General features: G+C 42.6%; 1 protein-coding gene across 3 annotated transcripts in view; it reads right to left on the bottom strand.

The window, feature by feature from the left end:
• Positions 1–24993, bottom strand: part of LOC122543924 (uncharacterized) — an 85011-nt gene that overhangs the window by 1899 nt on the left and 58119 nt on the right. Inside the window, exons 3-4 of one of the 3 annotated variants that reach the window (XR_015754573.1) lie at positions 23532–23646; positions 17052–17207 (exon numbers count right to left, since the gene is read on the bottom strand). Coding sequence is in view for 1 of the 3 variants with exons in the window: in XM_087983678.1 (XP_087839804.1) it covers positions 17139–17207 (69 nt within the window). In the remaining 2 variants the exon portion in view is untranslated. The remainder of the gene's footprint in view (positions 1–17051; positions 17208–23531; positions 23647–24993) is intronic. The other 2 variants (XR_015754574.1, XM_087983678.1) reach the window with 2 other exon arrangements.

The following is a 24993-nucleotide window of genomic DNA, read 5'->3' as shown; positions in this document are numbered from 1 at the left end:
CAAGGAAGTTTTGAAAGACAGAAAAATATGACACTTGCAGAATTAGGCAAAAAGGCTAAAATTGGGCTTAACTAGGGTAAAAACAAAGCTGAAATGATAACAGAGTTAGCCAAGTATTTAGACACACCAAGGAAACAGTCAAGTGCAGTGGAATTAGAAACAAAATTGAATTCCAAATGAGACAATTGGAGTTAGAAAATAAGCTTAAAAGGTTGGAGTTAGAAGACAGCAAAAGAAAGGGAAAGAACCACTCCTGCAGAGGGGGAGAAAAGGAAAGAACCACTCCTGCAGAAGGGGAGAAAAGGAAAGAACCACTCCTGCAGAGGGGGAGAAAAGGAAAGAACCACTGCTGCAGAGGAAAGGAAGAATATGTTTAACTTAGCAAAATGAATTTGAAACCTGAAGCAAAGAGACTTTAAACTACAGGATAGAAGTGAGGATGAGCAAACTCATCTTGGTCAATGGCCTAGTAGGGGTATATACAAACATTAACAACATTTGATGAAAAAGATGAGGAAGCCTTTTTCATTTCCTTTGAACTGGCCAGAGATTGTGTGGTAATATTAATTCATACTAAGGTAGTAGGCAGGGCAAGTGAGGTGTTTGCAGTGTTGTCAGAGATGTCAAGAGAATATGAAGATGTAAAAAAGGCAATTTTGAGTGCCTTCGAATTGGTACCAGAAACATAGAGATAACAGTTCAGAAATGTAAGAAAGGAACCAGGTCAGACTTATCTCGAGTTTAAATGAATTGAACAATAGGTGGATGAGAGCATTCAAGATAGAAGACATATGGGATCATAGAGATATTATTCTGCTGGAGGAGCTTAAAAACTCATTTCCAGAAGTGATAAGAACACATGTTGAGGAACAGCAAGTTCAAACAGACAGAAGAGCAGCAGCGATGGCAGATGGGTACGGATTAGTGCACAAATTGACATCCAGCTTCCAACAGCAATTTCACTCTGTGAAGGATAGAAGTTGGGAAAGAGAGAGATCCTTCAATGAAAAACAAAATGTACTGGGAACAGTTTACCACAGGTGTAAAAAGAAACCAAAGAGGGTGAAAAAGAGGTGAAAGACCTCAGGAGATTTCAGTGCAATAAGGTGGGACACATAAATTCAAGATTTACTCAATTAGAACAGGAAGACTAGATAAAGAAGTTAAAATATTGAGAGATATGGGAGCTTGTCTGTCTCTAATAAGAGATGAAAATATTCAAACCTCTTCTGAAATATTGCCTGAGAGAGTGGTAATCTGTGGAATAAGTGGAGAGAGGAGTAGTGTTCCCCTGTTTAAGATAAAGCCAGTGAGTCAAATCAAGACTCGGGAAGTGATAATGGAAGTGATGGAAAACTTGGCTATTCCAAGATTACCGTTTATTCTTGGAAATGATATAGCAGGATCACAGGTGGGAGTGATGCCCATTGTAGTGGAAAAGCCAAAAGAAATCCAGGGAACTAAGGAGTTAAAAGAAAAATACCCTGGAATTTTTCCAGACTGTGTGGTGACAAGATCTTACAGGAATAAGTTAAAACCAGAAAGGAAAACAAAAGAGAAAGATGAAGGAGTTGAGGTCCAGTTAGCTAACACTCTGTTTGATGAGATGACAAAGGAAAAAAACAGATTAGCATGTGTTTAGTTCTGACAGATTAATGGAGTTACAACAAAAAGGTGAGACAATAAAGGATTTATATCACACAGCCTACTCAGAAAAGGAATTTGAGTGTATTCCAGAATGCTGTTACCTTAAGGATAAAACCTTTAGGTGGAAATGGAGACCTTGGCAGGTTACTGCAGGTAAGAAAGAGGCGAAGGTTCACCAGATTGTGTTGTCGGTAGAATACAGACAGGAAGCACTGCGGGTAACACATGAATCAGCTGTAGGAGGGTCATCTAGGAGTGAGGAAGACTCAGGCTAAGATACATCAGCAGTTTTATTGGCCTGGATTACCTAAAGATGTGGTTGAATTTTGCCATACCCGTCATATGGTAGAAAGACCACAGGCAGTGATAAAACCAGTGTCTATGATGCCAATTTGTGCACTTGAAGAACCATTCACACAGGTTATGATTGATTGTATAGATTCCCTCCCTAAAACCAAAAGTGAGAATCAGTATTTACTAACCATAATGGATATTCTTCCAGGTTTCCGGAGGAAACACTATTACTGAATGCCACAGCAAAAAAGGTTAGGAAAGAGTTTCTTACTTTTTTTTTTACCCCTTATGGACTATCCAGGGAGAATCGGCCAGACCAAGGGTCCAATTGTATTGCCAGAGTGAGGAATTAAATCCAGATTTGACCTTTGACATGCCTAAGAATAAATTGACTAATGAGGAAATCCTGAAGGAATGGGACAAGGTAGCGAGCTATCTCCCAGGAACAGAGAATTGATTTTTAAAAAATTATTACAAGGCTGTGAGGACCAATGCCACAGTACACTAGATTTGTAAGTTGGGTGGAAAGGTGTACTGTCACAAGGATGCAGAGATCCTTCAGCATGATCTGGACAGTTTGGGTGAGTGGGCACATCAATGGCAGATGCAGTATAATTCGGATAAATGTGAGGTTATTCACTTTGGAAGCAAAAACAAGAAGGCAGGTTACTACCCGACAGGCTGTACATTGGGAGTGTGCAGGGAGACACGGGTGTCCCTGTGCACCAGTCGCTGAAGGTAAGCATGCAGGTGCAGCAGGCGATAAAGAAGGCAAATGGTATGTTGGCCTTCACTGTGAGAGGTTTCGAGTACAGGAGCAGGGATGTGTTGTTGCAGTTATTCAGGGCCTTGGTGAGGCCACATCTAGAATATTGTGTGCAGTTCTGGTCTCCTTTTCTGAGGAAGGATGCTCTTGCTCTTGAGGGAGTGCAGCAAAGGTTTATCAGGCTGATCCCGGGGATGGTGGGACTGATAACAGGAGGAGAGATTGACGAAGTCAGGATGTGTTTTCGCTGGAGTTCAGATGAGTGAGATGGGATTTCATAGACACCTATCAAATTCTAACAGGACCAGACAGGGTAGATGCAGGGACGATGTTCCTGATGGTGGGTGTGTCGAGAACCAGAGGTCACAGTCTGAGGATCGGTGAAGATCATTTAGGACAGAGATGAGGAGACATCTCTTCTCCCAAAGTAGTTCTGATGCCAAAACATTGAATGTATTCAAAAACAACTAGATAGAGCACTTGGAGTGAATGGGATCAAAGGTTACGGGGCAGAAAGCAGGATTAGTTGGATGTCAGCCATGATTGTGACGAATGGTGGAGCAGGCTTGAAGGGCCGAATGGCCTCCTCCTGTTCCTATCTTCTACGTTTGACATAGGCAATGCTGGTTTGATAAAACAATACCCCTACCAGCTTAATCCTCTCAAAGGAGGACAGGTTCAGAAGGAAGTGGAAGTGATGCTCCAAGTTGACATTAGAGAGATGAGTCAAATCAAGTGGAGTTTGCTGATCATGTTGGTGCTGAACCCTGATAGCACTTAATGATTCTGCATGGATTATCAGAAGGTTAACGCTGTGGCAAATTTTGACTCGTACCCAATTCCAAGGCTGAAGGATTGTGTGGGAAAAAGTGAGTCGAGCCACTTACATCACAAAGTTGGACTTACTTTGTGGTTACTGGCAAGTACCATTGTTGGAGAAAGCAAGTTTCTGCTTTTGTAATCCCAAATCAACTTAGATTAGATTAGATTACTTACAGTGTGGAAACAGCCCCTTAAAGTAATGTCTTTTCGAATGAAAAATGCACCAGTCACTATTCAAAGGCTTATGAACAGAGCTGTTGCCGGATTGACTAATTGTGCCATCTACATAGATGACTTAGTGATCTTTAGCCATTCGTGGAAAGATCACATGAAGCATTTCGCAGAGCTCTTTGAGAGACTACAGAAGGCAAAGTTGATCATAAACTTGACAAAAACAGATCTTGTGAAGGCAGAAGTGACATTCTTCTGGCACAGCATTGGATACAGTCAAATGACATAGAGGAACTATCTTTGAAGATGGAAGTATAACAATTTTTATGACTGAGTGGATTCTACAGGAGATTTTTAACCAAACTTTAGTACCATATTGGCACCGTTGACAGATTTGTTGAAAAATAGCACAAAATTTCCAAGGACAGAGCAATGCCAGGAGGCATTTGAGAATTTAAAAGTAGTTTTAACCACTGCATCAGTTTTAGCCACGCCAAATTTCCTGAAACCCTTTAAAAGTCACCATTGACACAAGTGATGTAGGTGCTGGGAGTTATTTTGTGACAGGAGGAACTGGTTACTTTTCAAACAAACTCAAAATCCACCAGAAAGCTTTTGAAAATGAATTATTGAGTTCGGTAATGGCCTTGCAACATTTTAATGTTTACGTTGCAAGCAACGTATCAGAGATGACTGCGCACACCGATCATAATCCTTCAATATTTATACAATGGTTTCAGGATAAGAACACATTTTGTTGAGTCTCAGGTTACAAGCATTTAATTTACAGATTGTACATATTGCGGGTCGCGAAAATATTAACGTAGATTTAAAAGAAAAATGTGTATACAAGGTAGGAATGGTAGTGTTTCATGTTGTGCCTAAATAGAATTTGTATAAAATGTATAACCGTAGATTAATGATCAATGGATCTAGTAAAACGGAGTTAAGGTTTTAAGAGAGAAAAAAGGCCATCTTTTCATAATGATGGTTCATTTTTTTCTTAAGGGGGGAGGTGTTGCGAAGTTGGTGTGTGTAAAATGGGGAAAGCATTGTACGGTTTCTCTAAAAGATGGTGTATTTTTCTGTGCTTAGCATTAAAATAGATGTCTGGCAGCAGCTTGAGTTTGCTAGTACACAGAGCATCCAAATTGAAACATTTTGTATCGAAAGGCCAAGCAGCAGTTTTATCAAGGTAACAGGTCTTGAATTTAGCCAATCAATTTAAATCAGGCCCTTAGCTATCAAAAACGTAGTAAATTTAAATCTGATGGTTTTGACAACCTAGGACCAATCCGACTGTAGGTCATCAAGGTTATAAAAGAAGGAAGCAGATTAAAAAATCAGCAAAGCTAACTTCCATCTGTCAAAGTTAACAGCTCCCATCTCTTTGAGAAAACACCATCTATATACCACGGTACTGCAACACCCATATCTAAACTCCTGATAGAAGAATCTACCCCCATTAAAGCACTCCTCACAGAAGAGGAATCGATGGAGAAAGCACAGAAAATTCTAGAAGACATGTAACCTGGCTGTAATTTGAAGAGACTAAATTATTATTTTTCGTATACAAGTGGACTTGTACTTACTGGAACTGCATACCATTAGAGCCTTGTTTTATTAGTTAGTAGCTAGAAGGGATTTATTTGGTTTGTTACTAGTTAGGTTGTTCACTGTTAGAGTTAGATAAATTGTCACTTGTTAATTGTGAGGGGAGAATCAGGGATTTCTTTTACTTAACCACTAGAAAAAAAAACAGATTACATCCCTTCTCATGGACATTTTAAACAGATTATGGTTTGTGTGATTTGGTTTTAGTTCCCAGAGGGGAGGTCAACCTCCACTTTATAACCCACCATGGCAGATGATGAAATTTGAATTCAATAAATATCTGGAATTGACAGTCTAGTGATGACTGTGAATCCATTGTCAAGAAAACCCATCTGGTTCACTAATGTCCTTTAGGGAAGGAAACTGCCATCCATACCCAGTCTGGCCTCCTACATGCGACTCCAGACCCACATCAATGTGGTTGATTCTTAACTGTCCTGCTTGTAATTAGGGATGGGCAATAAATGCCGGTCTAGCCAGAGATGTCCCCATCTCATTGCAGTCCCTGTGGTGTGTATGCAACCACAGTGCTGTTAATGAGTCCTAAGAGTTTCAGTGATTGAGGAATGGCAATACAGTGCCAAAGTCTTACTTCTGTTGGCGAGGAGGTCACCGATAAGGAAGCTGAAGGTGTCCTGAGGAAGTCCTGCAGTGGTATCACGAGACTGAGGTGATCGACCTCCAACATCCACTAGCCTTTGGGCAAAGTCTGACTGCAGGCAGAGATTTTATCCTGATTCCCACTACTGTACTGGGCCTCTTGATGCAACACTCAAAGACAGATGCTGCGGTGATGTTCAATGCAGTCACCTTCACCTCACCTCCGGAATCCAGCTCTTTTTGTCTGTGTTTGGATCCTCCCTCTGTCTCTAAGACAACTCCTCTTCCAGCCCTCACCTCCGCTTCTGCCCAGTGCATCTCCTGACAAAGGGACTGCCCAGCATGCCCTGCGCCCGGACCTGCGGGCATGCGTCCTTGGTGCGAGCCAGAGCACTTTCCTGAGCGCTCGGCATTGTGGGAAATGCGACCGCCATTACTATGTCAGCACCACCACCACCCCCCCTTCCACAAATGTTCCAGCTCAAAAGACTGTTATCCTTCTCGTACATTAAAAAAAATCGAATAGGGAGAAAATAAAGTGAACATTTCAAAGTATTTGTCCCACTAGCCAGGTTTTGAGTACGTTTTATTTCCTAAACCTGAAGCACAGAGAGGAATAAAACCACTGGGGTGGTCAAAGTTAAAAAGAAAATCACACACCACCAGGTTATAGTCCAACAGGTTTATTTGGAAGTACGAGCTTTCAGAGCACAGCGCCTTCATTGGGTAGCTAGTGGGCAGGATTATAGGACACAGAATTTACACTATATTACTATAAATTCTGAGTCCTATGATCCTGCCCGACTAGCTACCTGCTGAAAGAGCTGCGCTCTGAAAGCTTGCACTCCCAAATAAACCTGCTGGCTTATAAATTAAACTGCATAATATATTACTGCTGGCAGCAAACCACGTGGGAATCATCCACTTCTCTGTTCGAGCCAAGAAAAAACTGCCAGTTATACAGGAGCAGTATAAAATATTTAATACAGATAGCACCCACTCTCCGAAAGTAGAGCGTTCCCAGGAAACCTTTCGTAAGCCGAAAATGGTGTAAATGCATGATTTATATGGGAAAAAGTATCGCCTTTTTTTCGTAAAAGTGAAAATTCTCTTCGGATTCATAAAAACATGTACAAATGTAGGTCTTTCCTAAAAACAAAATTACATAAAGTGAACATCCGAAAGGCAGGGGATACCTGTACTACGTAAGGTACAGAAATACAAATGATTCTATATCTGTCCTAGATTATTTGTCACATCAGCAAGAAGTGGTTTGATTGGTCCAGTCACCCTATGTGCAACATTGTATTCAATGATGATTTTTGTTTATCTTGTAAAACATTAACTCTAAATTATAACACTTCTTTATAATTTAACCACATAATCAACCCTTCGAATAAAGGGCATTTCTTAAGGGTTTCCACCATATTTTGAGATGAACCGAAATGGTGATTTACTTATATTTCATGTAATTTAATGACTGTATCTGATGCTCATGATTCAGCCTGGTAGATATTGGGAAGATCAAACACAGAAATAGCCACTTTGCAACTTCAAAATCCCTTCAGTATCCAAGCTGGCCCCTTAGCTTCTGGCCATGTGTCATTGTAATTCTCTGTCCTAATCCAACACTGCACTATCCCAATAAAGCTCAGTGGGAGCTGGGGGAACAACAGCTCTTCTTTCAATTTGACTCTTTACAACCTCTGAACTCAGCAGTTTCTGCGGCAAAAGGCGGTGGTCAGAACCTGGAATTTTCAACCTGAAAACAAGATGGTATCTGATCCTGAAGAAATTTTGAAAGGCAGTTGACATGTATTTGAAAATGTGGCACTTACAGGGTTACAAAAGACAAGTGGATGGATGGGGCTAAAATAACAGCACTTTGAAAGAAGTAGCACAAGGGCAAATTGTTGAATGCCCTCCTTCTGGTTGTAAGATTCTGTCATTTGAGGAGTTGGTCATTCTATCCATTAAATGTGTTCCACCCTCTACTTTATTTGCAAGTGTTTCCTAATTCACTCCTGAAACATCACACTGGGGAGAAACAAATGAAATGTGGGCACAGTGGGAAGGGATACAATTCTAAGTTCAGTTGCAATCTCATCGGTGCAGTCACACTGGAGAGAGGCCATTCACTTGCTCTGAGTGTAGAGAAAGAATCACTTTGTCATGCAATCTATTGGCTCACCAGTGAGTTCACACTGACCAAAGACCTTTTACATGTCCACACTGCGGTAAGAGCTTTAAAAGGTCTGGGCAATTGATGCGTCACCAACGTGTTCACCCTGACGAGAGACTAATCAGGTACTCTCACTCAGAGGCTGAGTTCATTCACCTGTACAGAATGTGGGAAGGGATTCATTTGGTCATCCTGCCTGCTGACTTATCAGGTTTTACACTAGGGAGAGGCCATTCACCTGCCAGAGTGTGCAAAAGCATTTACTCAGTCATCCAAACTGCTAACACCAGTGATTTCACACCGGGGAGAGCCCATCCATCTGCTTCTTGTGTGCGAAGAGATTTGCTAACTCATCCACTCTGCTGAGGCACCAGCAAATTCACAAATAACTGCTGTGGTTGGGCTTTTCTGTTAATCAGGTACAGGCCTGAATCATATTCACTTTCTTTGCCAAGGTTAAAAACACCAACTTATTTTTGGGGAATATTATTCTGGACAAAAGTCGTATCAGCTCAGTGTTAAATGTGTAGTGTGTTAAATCTTTACAATATCTCTGACATAAGTTATTTCCTTGTGAAGGACTTTCCCTCTCTCTTCTCTCCTCCATCCTCACCACCAACAAGATTTGATCTCTTAAGAGGATGTGACAAGGAAGGTGGAGAAAGAAGTCAAGATATATATTTGGATTTCCAACCAATGTTCAATAAGATGTCAGGTAAAAGGTTTCTGTGCAAAGTAGGAGCTCACAGTGTTAAGGGTTATCATGGAGAGAGGGTTGGCTCACTAATAGCAACTTGATTGTTGGGATAAATATTAGTTTTAAGGTTTTCAAATTTTAATTAAAGGAGTAACACGGATCAATCTATAACTACTGACTCAGGTGAAGCAGGCAACTGTATTGTAAGTAAACTTGCTAAGCAAGACATGAGGAGGTTAAACTGAACCTGCAAAGCGAGAAAGGTATTGAAGAAAACAAAATGACAGATTGAGCTGAATTGTGCGAAACTGTGTGGCTGTCCATTCTGGGAGGAAGTATAGAAAAGCAGAATAGTCCTTAAATAGAAGAGACCGCAGAATGCTGAAGTATAGAGAGATCTGTTGTCCTTTAATCACAAGCAGTTATATTCATGTACAGCAATTAATCAGACAAACAAACAGATTTATAACCCTGATTTGCAAGTCTTATTGTGATTGTACAAGGCATTGGTAGGAATGACCTCAAGCACCATGGACAGTGTTGGGAATACACATTCATATTTATGGATTGTGTGAAAAATTGGAAGATGTGGAAATGTTTGGACAACTTCTGGAATGTAAACTATTTTTACAGTGTTATTTATTTGGAAAATAAGGTCAGATTTATTGTCTGCTGTGTTTTATGTGCTAAGTACAAAGTCAATGACTTGCGAGAAAAAGACAGGTAAAACTTTTAGAGAGATCAGAGATTGGATTTATGGAAATTAATTCCAGGAAAACACAGCTTTTCAAAAGACTATGAGGAATTATTAGTATTGATATGTATGAAATGAGCTGCCATTGGAGGTGGTGGAGGCTGGTACAATTGCAACATTTAAAAAGCATCTGGATGGGTATATGAATAGGAAGGGTTTGAAGATCCCAGGTGCTGGCAGGTGGGACTATATTGGGTTGGGATATCTGGACGGCATGGTCGAATTGGACCAAAGGGTCTGTTTCCATGCTGTACATCTCTATGACTCTCTGACTATGATTTTCCCAGCAACCCTTTCTGGTCTTGATCTCTATGACCTGTGTTTTCACTGATCTAGGTGGTCAGTAAGGAAGGAAATCTCCGATGCTGCAAGTCTCTCTCACTTAGTTTCTCAGTTTAAGTTATTAGGAACCAGATAAAGTTTCCAAATATCAGTATTTCTGAATACTTTATTATCCCAAAAAGCTGAACTGTTAACCGTTTCCCAAACACTTGATCCAGCTTGATTTCAATCCAGTCTAAAGATCCTCTGGCTGTCAGCAATTCAATTTCATTGATGAGAAGTGGGCCGTGAAGGTTCATGAAATCCTCCCCTTTCTTTTCAGACCTTTGTGTTTTTTTAAAAAAAGTAATCTCTGCAGTATTCTTTGTATTGTTTGAGTGTGCCTTTAAAGGGAATATAGTCCTTATCCCCGATTATAACTCAGATGTTAATTAGAGTTTGCTATCAGCTTTACGAGTTCCTTGTTTTATAATCAATGGATTATTTTGTTTGAAAGGAGCCTGGTGAAAGTGTCCTTTATTCTGCATAGTAGTACAGTCAGGAATTAATGACTGCTTTGGTGAACAAGTCAATGCATCTACCCAGATACTGTAACTGGTAGTGTAATAGAGTTATAGTGTAATTGATTACCCCAGCACATTCCTGCTGTCACAGTGTGAACAACAGTCTAACCTCCTTCCTTCAGGAGGGCTATCTTGCATTGGGAACCATTCAAAAAGAGGTTCAGGAAGCCAATTACTGGGATGAAAGGATTATTATATGAGGAAAGGTCTGGGCTTGTAGCCATTGGAGTTTAGAAAAAGGAGTGTGGTGATCTCATAAAACATAAGATTTTGATAGCCGGTTAGCTGCTGAGAGGATGTTTTCACTTGTGGGAGAATCTGGTGCAGAGAAACTGTTTAAGAATACAGTCTTTGGTTTAAGCCAGAGATGAAGAGGAGTTTCTTCTCTCAAAAGGTTGTTTATGCTTGGAGGCTGGGTTATTGAAAATATTCAAAGGTGGGCAGATTTTTCATCAAAAAGGGACACGCAGTGAGATCAGTCGTAAGTTTATTGGATGGTAGAGCATGGTCGATGGGCCCACTCCTATTTCTCCATTGTTAACTTCCTGTGATCTACAGCTTTCATTCTTAATATCAGGAACTCCCTTTGAGAAAATGTACAATGTATGAGCAGGTAGGGAAAGAGTTAAGCTTTGGGTTGCGTGAGACAAAGGCTCAGCTAGCATGACTTGGATCAGAAAAGAACTTGCAGTAAACAATGAGGTGCTGGAGGCAAGGGTAGTGGGTTGACGAGGTGAAAAAGCATTCCTTATGTAAAGCCAGTTAACAAGGTTAAGAACATTCATTGTATAATGTCAGATGGCTTAAACTTTACTATCAACACTCGCTGATTGTAATGGTCACCCAATCAATATGGATGCTGCCTTACTTGAATGCTGCTCCTTGTAAGTGACTATATAATTCATTAAGAACCTGTTGTTTGAGAGACGACTGAGAACTCATGCCTACATGCACATGGACGATCGTTCTCTCTCTGTCCACGGCCCAGAATAAAGATGAAGGAGGTAAAGCCATACTGTATCTCTGACTGTTTGCTTCGACACATAGAGCGACAGGGAAACCGGATGACACCTTAGCTTTTGTATTACCTCCTAAATTTCTTATTCAGATGCATACATCTCAACTGCATCAATGGTTTAAGTCAGGAATGAAGGACGCAGGACTAAGCCCAATGCAACTTCACTGGAAGCAATCATCCTGTTTTATAAACTAACACCCAGTGACCATCATTCACTGCTTCCTCCCATCAAGCAAACTTTGGACGCAAGTTGTAACTTGTGCTTGGATCTCGTGAACTTTACTTTTATGCTCAGTCTGCCACGTAAGACTTTCTAGACCTTTCAAAAGGAACGGAGATGAATACATTCAAGAAAAGGGATTGGAAACGAGCTGAATGACTGAGATAAAGTCAATGAAGGAGAGGAGGAGAAGCCCGTAAAGCATAAACTCCAGCACAGACCAACTAGAGCCTGTTGCTGTTAGAATTGATAATAGCTAAAGAAGCCTAAGAAAATCTGGTACACAAGCTGAAGACAGGATTGGGAAGTGGGGTGGAGCCCAGAGTGACCACAGCTAGTTTGACAATCCTCAGCTCTAATTTCCCACCTTATCCCAATAACCCTGATTCCCATATTGTGGACACACTACAAGTGTTCATTGCCAGAAGATCTTTTAAATGTCTGATTTCAGGAAGTTGTATGAAGGTTTTGTGGAGCCGATGTGTTTTTGACGTGTTCGCACTGAGAAGAGACCATTCAACTGCTCCCACTGCTTCAGAGGATTATGTTAACTGATTGTCAACCAGCACATTCACACTGTTGAAAGAACTGTCATCTGTTCAGTTTGGGAAAAGATTCAAAGCAGTCATCCACGTCATTAAGCAGCAATGTGCTCATTTTGAAACAAAAACCTTTCAAATTTTGTGATCAGGGATTTAAAAGCAAAATAGACTTGATGTCTTTCTTACAAACCCATTGACAATGAGAAGCTGTTCACCTGTTTTATATGTGCGACAATTGTCACTCAGCTCACTAACTGAGACACTTGTGAGTTCAAGTGACAGCAACAATTGCATTCTACTGTTAATCACAGTCAGGAAGGATAATGAGCGGCATGGTGACTCAGTGGTTAGCACTGCTGCCTCACAGCGCCAGGGACCCAGGTTCAATTCCAGTCTCGGGCCACTGTCTATGTGGGGTTTGAATAATCTCCCAGTGTGTGTGTGGGTTTCCTCCGGGTGCTCTGGTTTCCTCCCACAGTCCAAAGATGTGCAGATCAGGTGAACTGGCCATGCTAAATTGCTCAGTGTTAGGTGCAATAGTCAGGGGTAAATGTAGACAATAGTGTAGGGGATTGGTTCTGGGTGGGTTACTCTTCTGAGGGTCGGTGTGGACTTGTTGAGCCAAATGGCCTCTTTCCAAATTGTAGGGATTCTAATCAAAATGTAACATTTGAGTTTTGCTTCTGCTGATGTTAATAATCATTGTAACTGGGCTGCAACTTGATATTTTGGATACATGGTTAATAATTCAGCTGCCGATTTTCCTTTCCCATCTGAAAGTTTAACATCACCTGGCTAGAAAGGGTAATCTGTGGAGGGATCGTTGGCAGGTACAGAACTTCAGCCTGCACACAGCCCTTCCGAGTCACACCGAGAGGGACAAGTAGTGATCTTTCTCATTTCGCTTCTCTGACAGCAAAATCCCCATCTGAGTTAATCCTGAAACTGTAGAAGAAATGCTTCCCGGCCGCACTTTTCAGTGGTTCTGACTCAGGCACAAAACAGAAAGCTACTTTATAATTATGCTTCGAGTCAGGAAGAACATCAATGAATGCTGGAAATCTGCTGCCAAATCAAGAATTGGTGTCAAACAGTGATCTGTTCCTGACAAAGTAAAACAACAGGTTTAAATTGCTGGTATAAAACCGACTGTAGCTCTTACATGCAACAACCACATTAAGGTTGGTGCTGACTTAAAATAGACCTGTTTGAATTAAATGGTTTAAAATCTGCAATAAAATGGCATGAGATGGAGGAGTTCACAGGAGCTTGTAAACCTCAGGTACAATTATACAATAGATGTTTAATCTACATAGATAGAACAACCTGTAAAGAATTCCCTGTTTTATTGTGAGAGATATCAGAAAAAAAGAAAAACACAGTCTGCCCATCAGATGCTTCTGTGCATGGTTTTTAGTAAACAATGATGCTGTGACTTCGATGTGTCAGCAGGTTGGATGGATAAGCAAGCCCCTTCCCACGAGGGACAGATGAATGGCCTCTCCTCAGTGTGAACTCGGTGTTTCCCCGACTAAAGAATCCCCAATCAGTATTGCACTTCCTTTCTCCATCCTTCTTCAACACCCCCACCACCACTCCCACTCCCACAACCCCATGCTACAATCAAGCTGCTTATGGTGCCAGAAACGTGGATCTGACTGTATTCCTCTGAGGCGTCAATACCCTCATCAACATCCAAAATAATGGTTGGTGAGTCAGATCCCAGGGGACTCTTGCATGACTGTCTGTTCATTCTGGTCTGTCTGGGGAGGTTACCGATTCCCTTCTTCCCACTTGTCCCTTGAGCTGTAGTGTGACCACCGTGGGTGGTACGGTGGCACAGTGGTTAGCACTGCTGCCTCACAGCGCCAGAGACCCGGGTTCAATTCCCGCCTCAGGCGACTGACTGTGTGGAGTTTGCACGTTCTCCCCGTGTCTGAGTGGGTTTCCTCTGGGTGCTCTGGTTTCCCCCCCACAGTCCAAAGATGTGCAGGTTAGGGTGAATTGGCCATGCTAAATTGCCTGTAGTGTTAGGTGAAGGGGTAAGTGTAGGGGTGGGTTGCGCTTCAGCGAGTCGGTGTGGACTTGTTGGGTCGAAGGGCCTGTTTCCACACTGTATTTAATCTAAGTAAATGTGCTATTCACATAACACTCAGCCTTGTGAAAACAGTCATAGTCATGGAGTTGTGCAGCATAAAAACAGACCTTCGGTCCAACTCGTTGATGCCAACCAAATATCCAAAACTTATCTAGTTCCATTTGACAGCATTTGGCCCATATCCCCCTAAACCTTTGCTATTCATGAATCCATTCAAACACCTTTCAAATATTGTAATTGTACCAGCCTCCCAGCACCTGCTTCCATACATGCATCATCCTCTGTGACTTCACTACATCTGGGGCAAAGACATTGGCTTTTCAGCCTATCCCCTTCATGATTTTATTAATCTCTATAAGGTCACCCCACAACCTTTGATGCTCCAGGCCAAACAGCCCCAGCCTCTCCACATAGGTCAAACCTTCCAATATCAACAACATCCTTGTAAATCTTTACTGAACCCTTTCAAGTGTGACCACATCTTTCCTACTGCAGTTGAGACACCAGGACTGAACACAGTATTCCAAAAGTGACTTGACCAATGTGCTATACAGCTGCAACATAACATCCCAACTCCTATACACAATGCTCTGACCTATAAAGGAAAGTATACCAAATGTCTTATCTATCTGTGACTCCACTTTTAAGGAACTATGAGCCTGCACCTCAAGGTCTCTTTGTCTGGCCACTCTCCCCAGGATCCTACCATTAAGGGCATAAGTCTTGCCCAGATTTGCCTTACCAAAACGCAACACCTCATATTTATCTGAATTAAACTCAATCTGCCACTCTGTGGTCCATCTGATCAAGGTCCCATTGTACTCTGAATAAAACTCTTCACTGTTCACTACACCAAGGATTTTGGTGCCATCTGCAAACTTATTAACCATGCCTCAGATTTTCACATTCAAAATCACTTATGAAAATGATAAAAAGCAGTGGACCCAGCACCAATCCTTGCTGCACACTGCTGGTCACAGGCCTCTGGTCTGTAAAGCAACCCTTCACCATCACCCTGTCTGTTACCTTCAAGCCAATTTTGTATCCAAATGGCTAGCTCTCCCTCACCTTGCTAACCAGTTTCCCATGCAGAACATTGTCGAACGTCTTACTGAAATCCATATAGACAACATCCGCCACTCTGCCTTCAAAAAAGATATTCAAGCAAGTTAGCAAGTCACGATTCCCCACACACAAAGCCATGTTAACTATCCCTAATCAGTCCTTGCCTTTCCAAATATATGTAGATCTTATCCCTTAGAAACCCTGCCAACAACTTACACACCACTGACATCATGCTCACCAGTCTGTAGTTCCCTGTCTTTTCCTTACCTTGCTTGAATAATAACACCACATTAGCCAGTTTTCTGGCATCTCGCCTGTGGCAATTGATGATAGAAACAGCTCAGCAAGGGGCCTAGCAATCAACTTCCTTAGCTTCCCACAAGGTTGTGGGATACACCTGATCAGGTCTCAGACATTTATCCACCTTTGCATTTGAAGATGTGCAGCATGTCCTCTAATGTAATATGGACACTTTGCAAGACACCACTATTGATTTCTGAGTTCTCTAGCTTCCGTTTCCTACTTGGCGTAAATACAGACACCACAATGTCTCTAAGTGCTGCTCAAGCTCTGAGAACCAAAGGTCTAGCTTCTGCAGCTGGGAGCACTTGCTGCACGTGCTCATCTAGGACACTGGCAGCATCCAGGCCTACCCACATATGAAAAGCTGCACATTACACTTGGCTGGCTTCTCCTCATACCTCAAAACTATAATTCACGCTTTATTTGTTAATCTTAGTGCTAGAGTAGGAAGTTTATGAAAAGGTTAACTGTAACTAAGTTCCCACTCGTCTAAATCTGTTGGGGTAAGAAAGCGTTAATCAATAGTTGCCAGGTGCCCAGTACTCACCAGTCTGGAGTCTCTCTCACCTTTTGAACTTATGCCATCAACAGGAGCTGCACGGAAGGTTCCTGCAGCTTCCATTTCCTGTGTCCCATCCTGCCTCTCGCTGCTCTGAGATTCATGGCTTGTCAAGACTAGGCCCGAGTCTGCGCCATACTAGATTTGTAAGTTTACCAATGACCGTGTCTCCACCTTTCCGGCTGCTGCTACGGGGTTTCCTGACTGCGGCTAAGTGCCCTGCTAAGACTAGGTCCAAATCCGCACTGTGCTAGATTTACAGACTTACCAGTTTTTTTGTCTAAACTCATTCATGGGATGAGGACGTCAATGGCTAGGCCAGTATTAATTGCCAATCCCTAATTGCCTAGAGGGCTATTGAGAATCAAACATGTTACTACAGGTCTGGAGTAACATGTAGGCCAGACCAGGTAAGGATGCCGGTTTCCTTCCTTAAAGGACATTAATGAACCACATGGGTTTTTCCAACAATGGATTCATGGTCATCATTAGAATAATTCCACATTTTTATTGAATTCAAATTCCATCATCTGCCATGGCAGGATTTGAACCCAGGTCCCCAGAACATTACCTGAGTCTCTGGATTAACAGTCCAGCGATAATACCACTAGACCACTGCCTCCCCCGACTGTATCCCGGCCTTCCCTGCTGCTGCTGCGGCATTTCCCGACTGCTGCTCCAACCTGAGTGCCCTGGAAAGACTAGGTTTGAATCCGCACTTCATTAGATTGATAGGCTCACCAGTTGCTGCGCCCCTGCCTCCCAGCTGCTGCAGCTGGCTTTCACAACTGCTAAGTGCCCTGTAAAAGCTAGGCCCTAATCCGTACCACACTTACTGGTTTCTGCATACCCACCTTCTCAGCTGCCGCTGCGGGGTTTCACCAGTGCTGCTCTGTAAAGACTAGGCCGGAATCCGCACTGCACTAGATTCATGAGCTTACCAGTTACTGTGTCCCCGCTTTCCTGGCTGCGGCTGCAGCATTTCCCGACACTGCTCCGGCCTAGGTGCCCTGTAAAGATTCAGACATGAATTGCTAATTGTGGATTGTTGCTGGGTGAAAATTCTGTAAATCCTTATGAAAGCATCGTGGTTGTACCTTCACCAGCTTGTCTGCAGCAGTCGGTAAGAAGGAAACCACCATGTTCTCCCCATCAAAATTTAGATTAGACAGATGGACTCATCGCTGATACCCATATCCCAAGAATAAAGCAAATGCTGTCTTTTTAGTTAAAGTGGATGAGAAGACACCACAGATATACCTATGAAAACAATGTGCTTCTTCTAATGCAGTGTAGGGACAGTGTCCATTTAGAAAGCAATTTTCCCAAGGATCTCCCCTTAAAGTCTCACATTCGAATTTGTCGGGCCCTTCTGTGTTCCACAGTACTCTGGGTTAGACCCTGCAACTTCTGCCTCATTTCCGTTCCAGCTCAAACTGGTCTTGCATCAGAGTAAATTGACTCTTAATTGGTCTGTGTTTCCTGATTGGCTTATATTAAAATATAAGCAAAACAGGACGGCTTCCCTGAAGGAACTGCTAGGCATGAAGGTGACCCAGAGCAGACACATCTGTACGAGATGTTGGCATCTTGAAACACTGAATGTCGGAGCAGGAGCATGTCGTTTGCCTTTCGAGTCTGCTCTACGATCATCGGTGATCACCAAACTCAGTACAGTGGTGCCTCGGAATCCGAATTCAATTCATTAATGGGCGGCACGGTGGCACAGTGGTTAGCACTGCTGCCTCACAGCGCCAGAGACCCGGGTTCAATTCCCGCCTCAGGCGACTGACTGTGTGGAGTTTGCACGTTCTCCCCGTGTCTGCGTGGGTTTCCTCCGGGTGCTCCGGTTTCCTCCCACAGTCCAAAGATGTGCAGGTCAGGTGAATTGGCCATGCTAAATTGCGCGTAGTGTTAGGTAAGGGGTAAATGTAGGGGTATGGGTGGGTTGCGCTTCGGCGGGTCGGTGTGGACTTGTTGGGCCCAAGGGCCTGTTTCCACACTGTAATGTGATCTAAACAAAAATTCCAGGAGGCTGTTTGGATTGCGAAAAGTTCGGATTCCCAAACTATTTTCCCCGTAAGAAATAATGGAAAGTGAATTAATCCGTTTCTGGACCCAGAAAAAAAATTTTCAAAACACTCTTAACTGCAAATGCACATGGTTAAGTAAAGTGAGTAAATGACCTAAATATCAAGTAATAATAATAAAAGCAAGAAATAAATGTACTAACATGAAAATAACTTCATCTACCTTAGTGAGGAATGCTAATGGTGAATGCACTTATTTGCTTCACCGCTCTTCTTGGGTGCAATGGTGAATGCACAAGGGTGATAATTAAAAAAAACCCAGCACAAATCAAGATGAAAACACAAGGTAAACTAGTGATGGACACACGAGAGATGCTTTCACGACTACTTCCCGGGACAAACTGAACAAATAATGTGCAACCTGAACGGTACGTGGTGTTCGGATTCTGAAAACGTGTCCGGATTTTAGGGCAAAATTTCCTCGAAATAATTGTTCAGGTTCCAAGTTGCTCGAACAATGGGGCGTTCGGATTCCGGGGTCACCACTGTACTTGGTTCCTGCTTTCGTTGCACACATTTTGATCCTTTTAGCCCCAAGAGCAATATCTAACTCCTTGCTAAAAACTCAGAATTTCAGATCTGAGATGAGTAACTGGAGTCTGAGACGGAGAGATTGTGCCATATCAATGAGCAGGAATCAAATGGTTGCCCCATTTACTTACACAACAGCACAATCATTCAGATATTTCACCTGTGTGAAAGGATTTCCTTAGTTCCCCACCTGTAAAACTTCAAAAAGTTTCATCTACAGTCAGCACACTCTTATGAGAATCACAATGTTTAATTATTCCTCTATCATTTGTTCACCCTACTCGTAAAGACCCAAATCATCTCACATCTAACATAGAATCCCTAAAGTGTGGAAGCAGGCCATTTGACCTACTGGGTCCACACCACCCCTCCAAGGAGCATCCCTCCCAAACCCAGCCTCCATTTACCCCCAAGACTAATCCTGTACATCCCTGGACACTACAAGGCAATTTAGCATGGCCAGTCCACCTAATCTTTGTGACTGTGGGTGGAAACCAGAACACACAGTCAGTTGCCCAAGGCTGGAATCGAACCCGGTCCCTGGCATTGTCAGGCAGTGGTGCTAACCATTGAGCCATTGTGCTACCCCATGTTTGTTTGGAGTTGTTCTGCTGTTAATTACACTCAAAAACAATGGTGGAGGGTCTGTGTACTTTGATTGCTGTATCAATTGATTCAGTAATGCTCAATGGACAATGGGATACCAGTGGACATGGTGTATCTGTATTTCCAGAAGGCATTCAACAAGATGCTGCACAAAAAGCTGCTGCATAAAATAAAGGTGCAAGGCCTTATGGGTAATGTATTAGTATGGGTAATGTATTAACCTGGATAGGAAATTAGCTAACAGATAGTAAAGTGTGGGATAAATGGGTGTTTTTCTGGTTGGCAATCAATGGCTAGTGGTGTGCCTCACGGATTAGTGTTACATAGATGATTTAGAGTTGGGGACCAAGTGTAGTGTGTCAAAATTTGCAGACAATACAAAGAGGAGTGGTAGAGCAAAGTCTGCAGAGCGATATAGATCGGTTAAGTGAGTGGGCAAGGGTCTGGTAGATGGAGTACAACGTCGGTAAATCTGAGGTCATCCATTTTGGAAGCAATAACAGCAAAATGGACTATTATTTAAATGATGGAGAATTGCAGCAGGCTGCTGTGCAGAGGGATCTGGGTGTCCTTGTGCATGAATCACCAAAATTGGTTTGCAGGTGCAGCAGATAATTAAGGCGGCAAATGAAATATTATAGTTTAATGCTAGAAGAACGGGGTTTAAAAACAGGGGAGGGAAAAAACAGAAATTGCTGAAAACACCCAGTAGGTCCGGCAGCATTTGTGAAGAGAAACCAAAGTCAATGTTTCTGGCCTGGTGACCCTTCCTTAGAATTCAAAACATTTCCAGCAATTTCTGTTTTTGTTTCTGATATAAAGCATCCACAGTTCTTTTAGTTATTAAAAATAGGGAGACTTTGTTGTGTTGGTGAGGCTACACTGGAATACTGTGTGCAATTTTAGTCTCCTTACTGGCGAAAGGATATACTGGCACTGGAAGCGATGCAGAGAAGTTTCACTAGGTTGTTTCTGAAGGTGAGAGGGTTGGCTTACGAGATTCAGTAGGACTGGGGCTATGCTTAATGGAATTTAGAAGATTGGTGGGGTAGGGGAGTCTTATAGAAACATAACATTATGAAATAAATAGATAAGGTTGACGAGGGGGGAATGTTTCCACTGGCAGCTGAAACCAGAATTAGGAGTCATAGCCTCAAAATAAGGGGAAGCAGATTTAGGACTGAGTTGATGAGGAACTTCTTCGCCCAAAGGATTGTGAACAAAGAACAAAGAAAATCACAGCACAAGAACAGATGCTTCAGCCCTCCAACCCTGCATTGATCCAGATCATCTATCTAAAGGTGTTGCCTCGTTTCTAAGGATCTGTATCCCTCTGCTCCTTTCCCATTCATGTATCTGTCTACATCTATGTTAAAAGATGCTATCGTGCCCATCTCTGTCACCTCTGCTGGAAACACCTTTCAGACACCCACGACCCTCCGTGTAAAGAACTTTCCACACATATCTTCTTTAAACTTTTCCCCTCTCACCTTGAACCCTAGTAATTGAATCCCCACTCTGGGAAAAAGTTTCTTGCTATCCATCCTGTCTATACTTCTCATGATTTTGTAAACCTCAATCAACTTCCCCCCAAACTCCGTATTTCTAATGAAAATAATCCTAGTCCACTCGATCTCTCTTCATAGCCAGCACCCTCCATACCAGGCAACATCCTAGTGAACTTCCTCTGCACCGTCTCCAAAGCATCCACATCCTTTCGGTAATGAGGTGACCAGAACTGTACACAGTATTCCAAATGTGGCCAAACCAAAGTCTTGTACAACTGTTGTGGTTCTGTTCACCGAGCTGGGAATTTGTGTTGCAGACGTTTCGTCCCCTGTCTAGGTGACATCCTCAGTGCTTGGGAGCCTCCTATGAAGCGCTTCTGTGATGTTTCCTCCGGCATTTATAGTGGTTTGTCTCTGCCGCTTCTGGTTGTCAGTTCCAGCTGTCCGCTGCAGTGGTCGGTATATCGGGTCCAGGTCGATGTGCTTATTGATTGAATCTGTGGATGAGTGCCATGCCTCTAGGAATTCCCTGGCTGTTCTCTGTTTGGCTTGTCCTATAATATTAGTGTTGTCCCAGTCAAATTCATGTTGCTTGTCATCTGTGTGTGTGGCTACTAAGGATAGCTGGTCGTGTGGTTTCGTGGCTAGTTGGTGTTCATGGATGCGGATCGTTGGGGTTTATAAAATCATGAGGGGCCTGGGTAGGGGAAATGAAGAAGGCCTTTTCCTTGGGGTGGGAGTAGGTCCAAAACTAGAGGGCATAGGTTTATGGTGACAGGGGAAAGATTTAAAAGGTACCTAGTGGGCAAAGTCTTCACGCAGAAGGTGGTGCACGTATAGAACGAGCTGCCAGAAGAAGTGGTGGAGACTGGTACAATCACAAAATTTAAAAAGGAATCTGGATGAGTATATGAATATGGGCTAAATGCTGGGACTAGATTGATTTAAGATAGCTTGTTGGCATGGATGAGTTGGACCGAAGGGACTGTTTCTGTGCTGTATATCTCTGTAAATTGATTAAAACATACAAGAGATCCTAACTGGCATTCACAGAGTGGAAGTGAAAATGATGTTTCCTCTTGTGGGATAATCTAGAATTAGATCACATAACACAAGGTTATAGTCTAACTGGTTTACTTGGAAGCACTAGGTTTTGGAGCACGGCTTGCTCTGAAAGCTAGTGCTTCCAAATAAACCTGTTGGATTATAACCTGGTGTTGTGTGATTTGTAACTTTGACCACTCCAGTCTAACGCCGGCTCCTCCACATCATGCCTAGAATTAGATGACACTGCTTAAAAGTGAGGGTTGGTGTTGAACCAATCTCCTGGAATCTTTCAGGAATGCAACCTTTAGCATTGATAAGGAGGCAGTGGATGTGGTTTACTTGGGATTGGGGATGCAGTATTGATGCGGATACTGAACTGGCTGGCAGACAGAAAACAAACAGCAGGAAGAAACAGGTCTTTTTTTTTTTGAATGGCAGACAATGCTCAATCTGGTACAGCAGGGATAAGGTGCTTGGACCCCGGCTATTCACAATCTATATTAACGATTTAGATGAGGAAATTTAAATGTCATATCTCCAAGTTTGTAAATGACATGAAGCTGGGTGAGACAGTGAATTGCAAAGTCGATGTGGAAGTATTTCAGTGCGATTTGGAATCGGGGGAGTGGGCAAAAATGCAAGGCAGGTGAAGGATAATGTAGATAAACAGGAGGTTATCCAATTTAATCACAAAAACAGGAAGACCAATTATCATCTGAATGGGGATAGGCTGGGAAAGGGGGATGTTAAATTAAATCCGGTGTTCTTGCACACAAGTCGCTGAAAGTAAGCATGCAGGTGCACCTGGAGGTGAAGAAAACAATTGGTTTTTATGGCCTTCATAGGGAGAGGATTTGAGTACAGGAGCAGGAATGTCGTTCTGATATTGTACAGGGTGAGACTACATTCGAAGTACTGTGTGGGGTTTTGGAATATTTTTCTGACAAAGGACACTCTATCTATGGAGGCTGTACAACAAAGGTTTACCAGGTCGATTCCTGGGATGTCAGGACTGACTGTAGGAGGACAGAATGGATTGTCAGATCGAAACACACGGAGGTTGAAAAGAACCGGGGGATGATCTCACAGAAACCAATAAAATTTTACAAGGACTGACAAGGTAAATGGAGGAAGATTGCTGTCAATGACCTGGGAGTCGAGAATCAGGGGTCCTAGTTTAAGGATATGGAGTAGGCTGTTTAAGACAGAGATGAGAAAATAAATTCTTTACTCAGAGTGGTGAGCCTGTGCTTTTCTATGGCACCAAACTCCAGTTAAGGCAAACATTGAATGTTTCCAAGAAGACAGATATAGCTCTGAGGGTTAAAGGGATCAAAGGGTATGGGTTTAAAATGGAATAAGCCGAGTAGAATGAACACCATGATCACACTAAATAGCGGAGTGGGATCAAACACTACAAGGGCCTACACCTGTTCCTATTTTCTACATTTCTATTCTGTTCAAGGTGGGATATAAAAACAAAATGATTGTAACTGAGACACATATCAGCACAACCTCATCACCAAAGGATGAAAATCCTGTAACTCCTTACCAAACAGCAATCTGAGAGTAGCTTCACCACACAGACTGTAGCAGTGGACACTTTTCCATCAATCTCAGTCACTGGCATGTGCACAAGTGTCTCCCAAGGGCATACTGCATATAACCTGGAGCAAACACAGCAATTATTTAACCCAATAACCTTTGTTTTCAGCCCCATTCACACCAAAGACAGATAAATAAACAATTAAGAGCTAAGTCAAGAGTAAAAACAAAAGCAAAACTGACCAGATTACTTAATCAGTTTCCATAATGCATTGTTGCACAGGTACATAGGATTTTTAAGTCTTCATGCTGAAACATTAACAACCAAACTCCTTTTATAGACAATAGACAATAGGTGCAGGAGTAGGCCATTCTGCCCTTCGAGCCTGCACCACCATTCAATATGATCATGGCTGATCATCCTTAATCAGTATCCTCTTCCTGCCTTATCTTCATAACCCTTGATTCCACTATCCTTGAGAGCTCTATCCAACTCTTTCTTAAATGAATCCAGGGACTGGGCCTCCACTGCCTTCTGGGGCAGAGCATTCCACACAGCCACCACTCTCTGGGTGAAGAAGTTTCTCCTCATCTCTGTCCTAAATGGTCTACCCCGTATGTTTACGCTGTGCCCTCTGGTTCGGCACTCACCCATCAGCGGAAACATGTTTCCTGCCTCCAGAGTGTCCAATCCTTTAATACTCTTACATGTCTCAATCAGATCCCCTCTCAGTCTTCTAAACTCAAGGGTATACAAGCCCAGTTGCTCCGTCTTTCAGCATAAGGTAGTCCCGCCATTCCAGGAATTGACCTCGTGAACCTACGCTGCACTCCCTCAATAGCCAGAATGTCTTTCCTCAAATTTGGAGATCAGAACTGCACACAATACTCCAGGTGCGGTCTCACCAGGGCCCTGTACAGCTGCAGAAGAACCTCTTTGCTTCTATACTCAATCCCTCTTGTTACGAAGGCCAGCATGCTATTCGCCTTATTCACTACCTGCTGTACCTGCGTGCTTACCTTCATTGACTGGTGTACAAGAACACCCAGATCTCTTTGTACTGCCCCTTTACCTAAATTGATTCCATTTAGGTAGTAATCTGCCTTCCTGTTCTTGCCACCAAAGTGGATAACCATACATTTATCCACTGCATCTGCCATGTATCTGACCACTCACTAACCTGTCCAGGTCACCCTGTTATCTCCTAACATCCTCCTCACATTTCACCCTGCCACCTAGCTTAGTATCATCAGACAGCCACAGTTCAAAAACTCCAGCTGTCACTTATGTTTGAGCATATCCTATCCCAGCCTTGCTGGTAGGAGTTGTCAGACACTGATCTCATTAATGGCCAAAAGAGTCTCCAGAGTTTTTGAAGAAGAACCAACCTGCAATTAACTTTCAGGTCTGGCCTCCGAAACAAACACAATCTTGTTTGCTCTTTTTAACACATAATGCTGCTCACAGT

The sequence above is a fragment of the Chiloscyllium plagiosum genome, unplaced genomic scaffold (genome assembly GCF_037043375.1).
Source record: "Chiloscyllium plagiosum isolate Xiang-an unplaced genomic scaffold, Cpla_swu_hap1 HiC_scaffold_46, whole genome shotgun sequence".
NCBI lineage: Eukaryota > Metazoa > Chordata > Chondrichthyes > Orectolobiformes > Hemiscylliidae > Chiloscyllium > Chiloscyllium plagiosum.
This window is presented reverse-complemented; position numbering and strand designations above follow the sequence as displayed.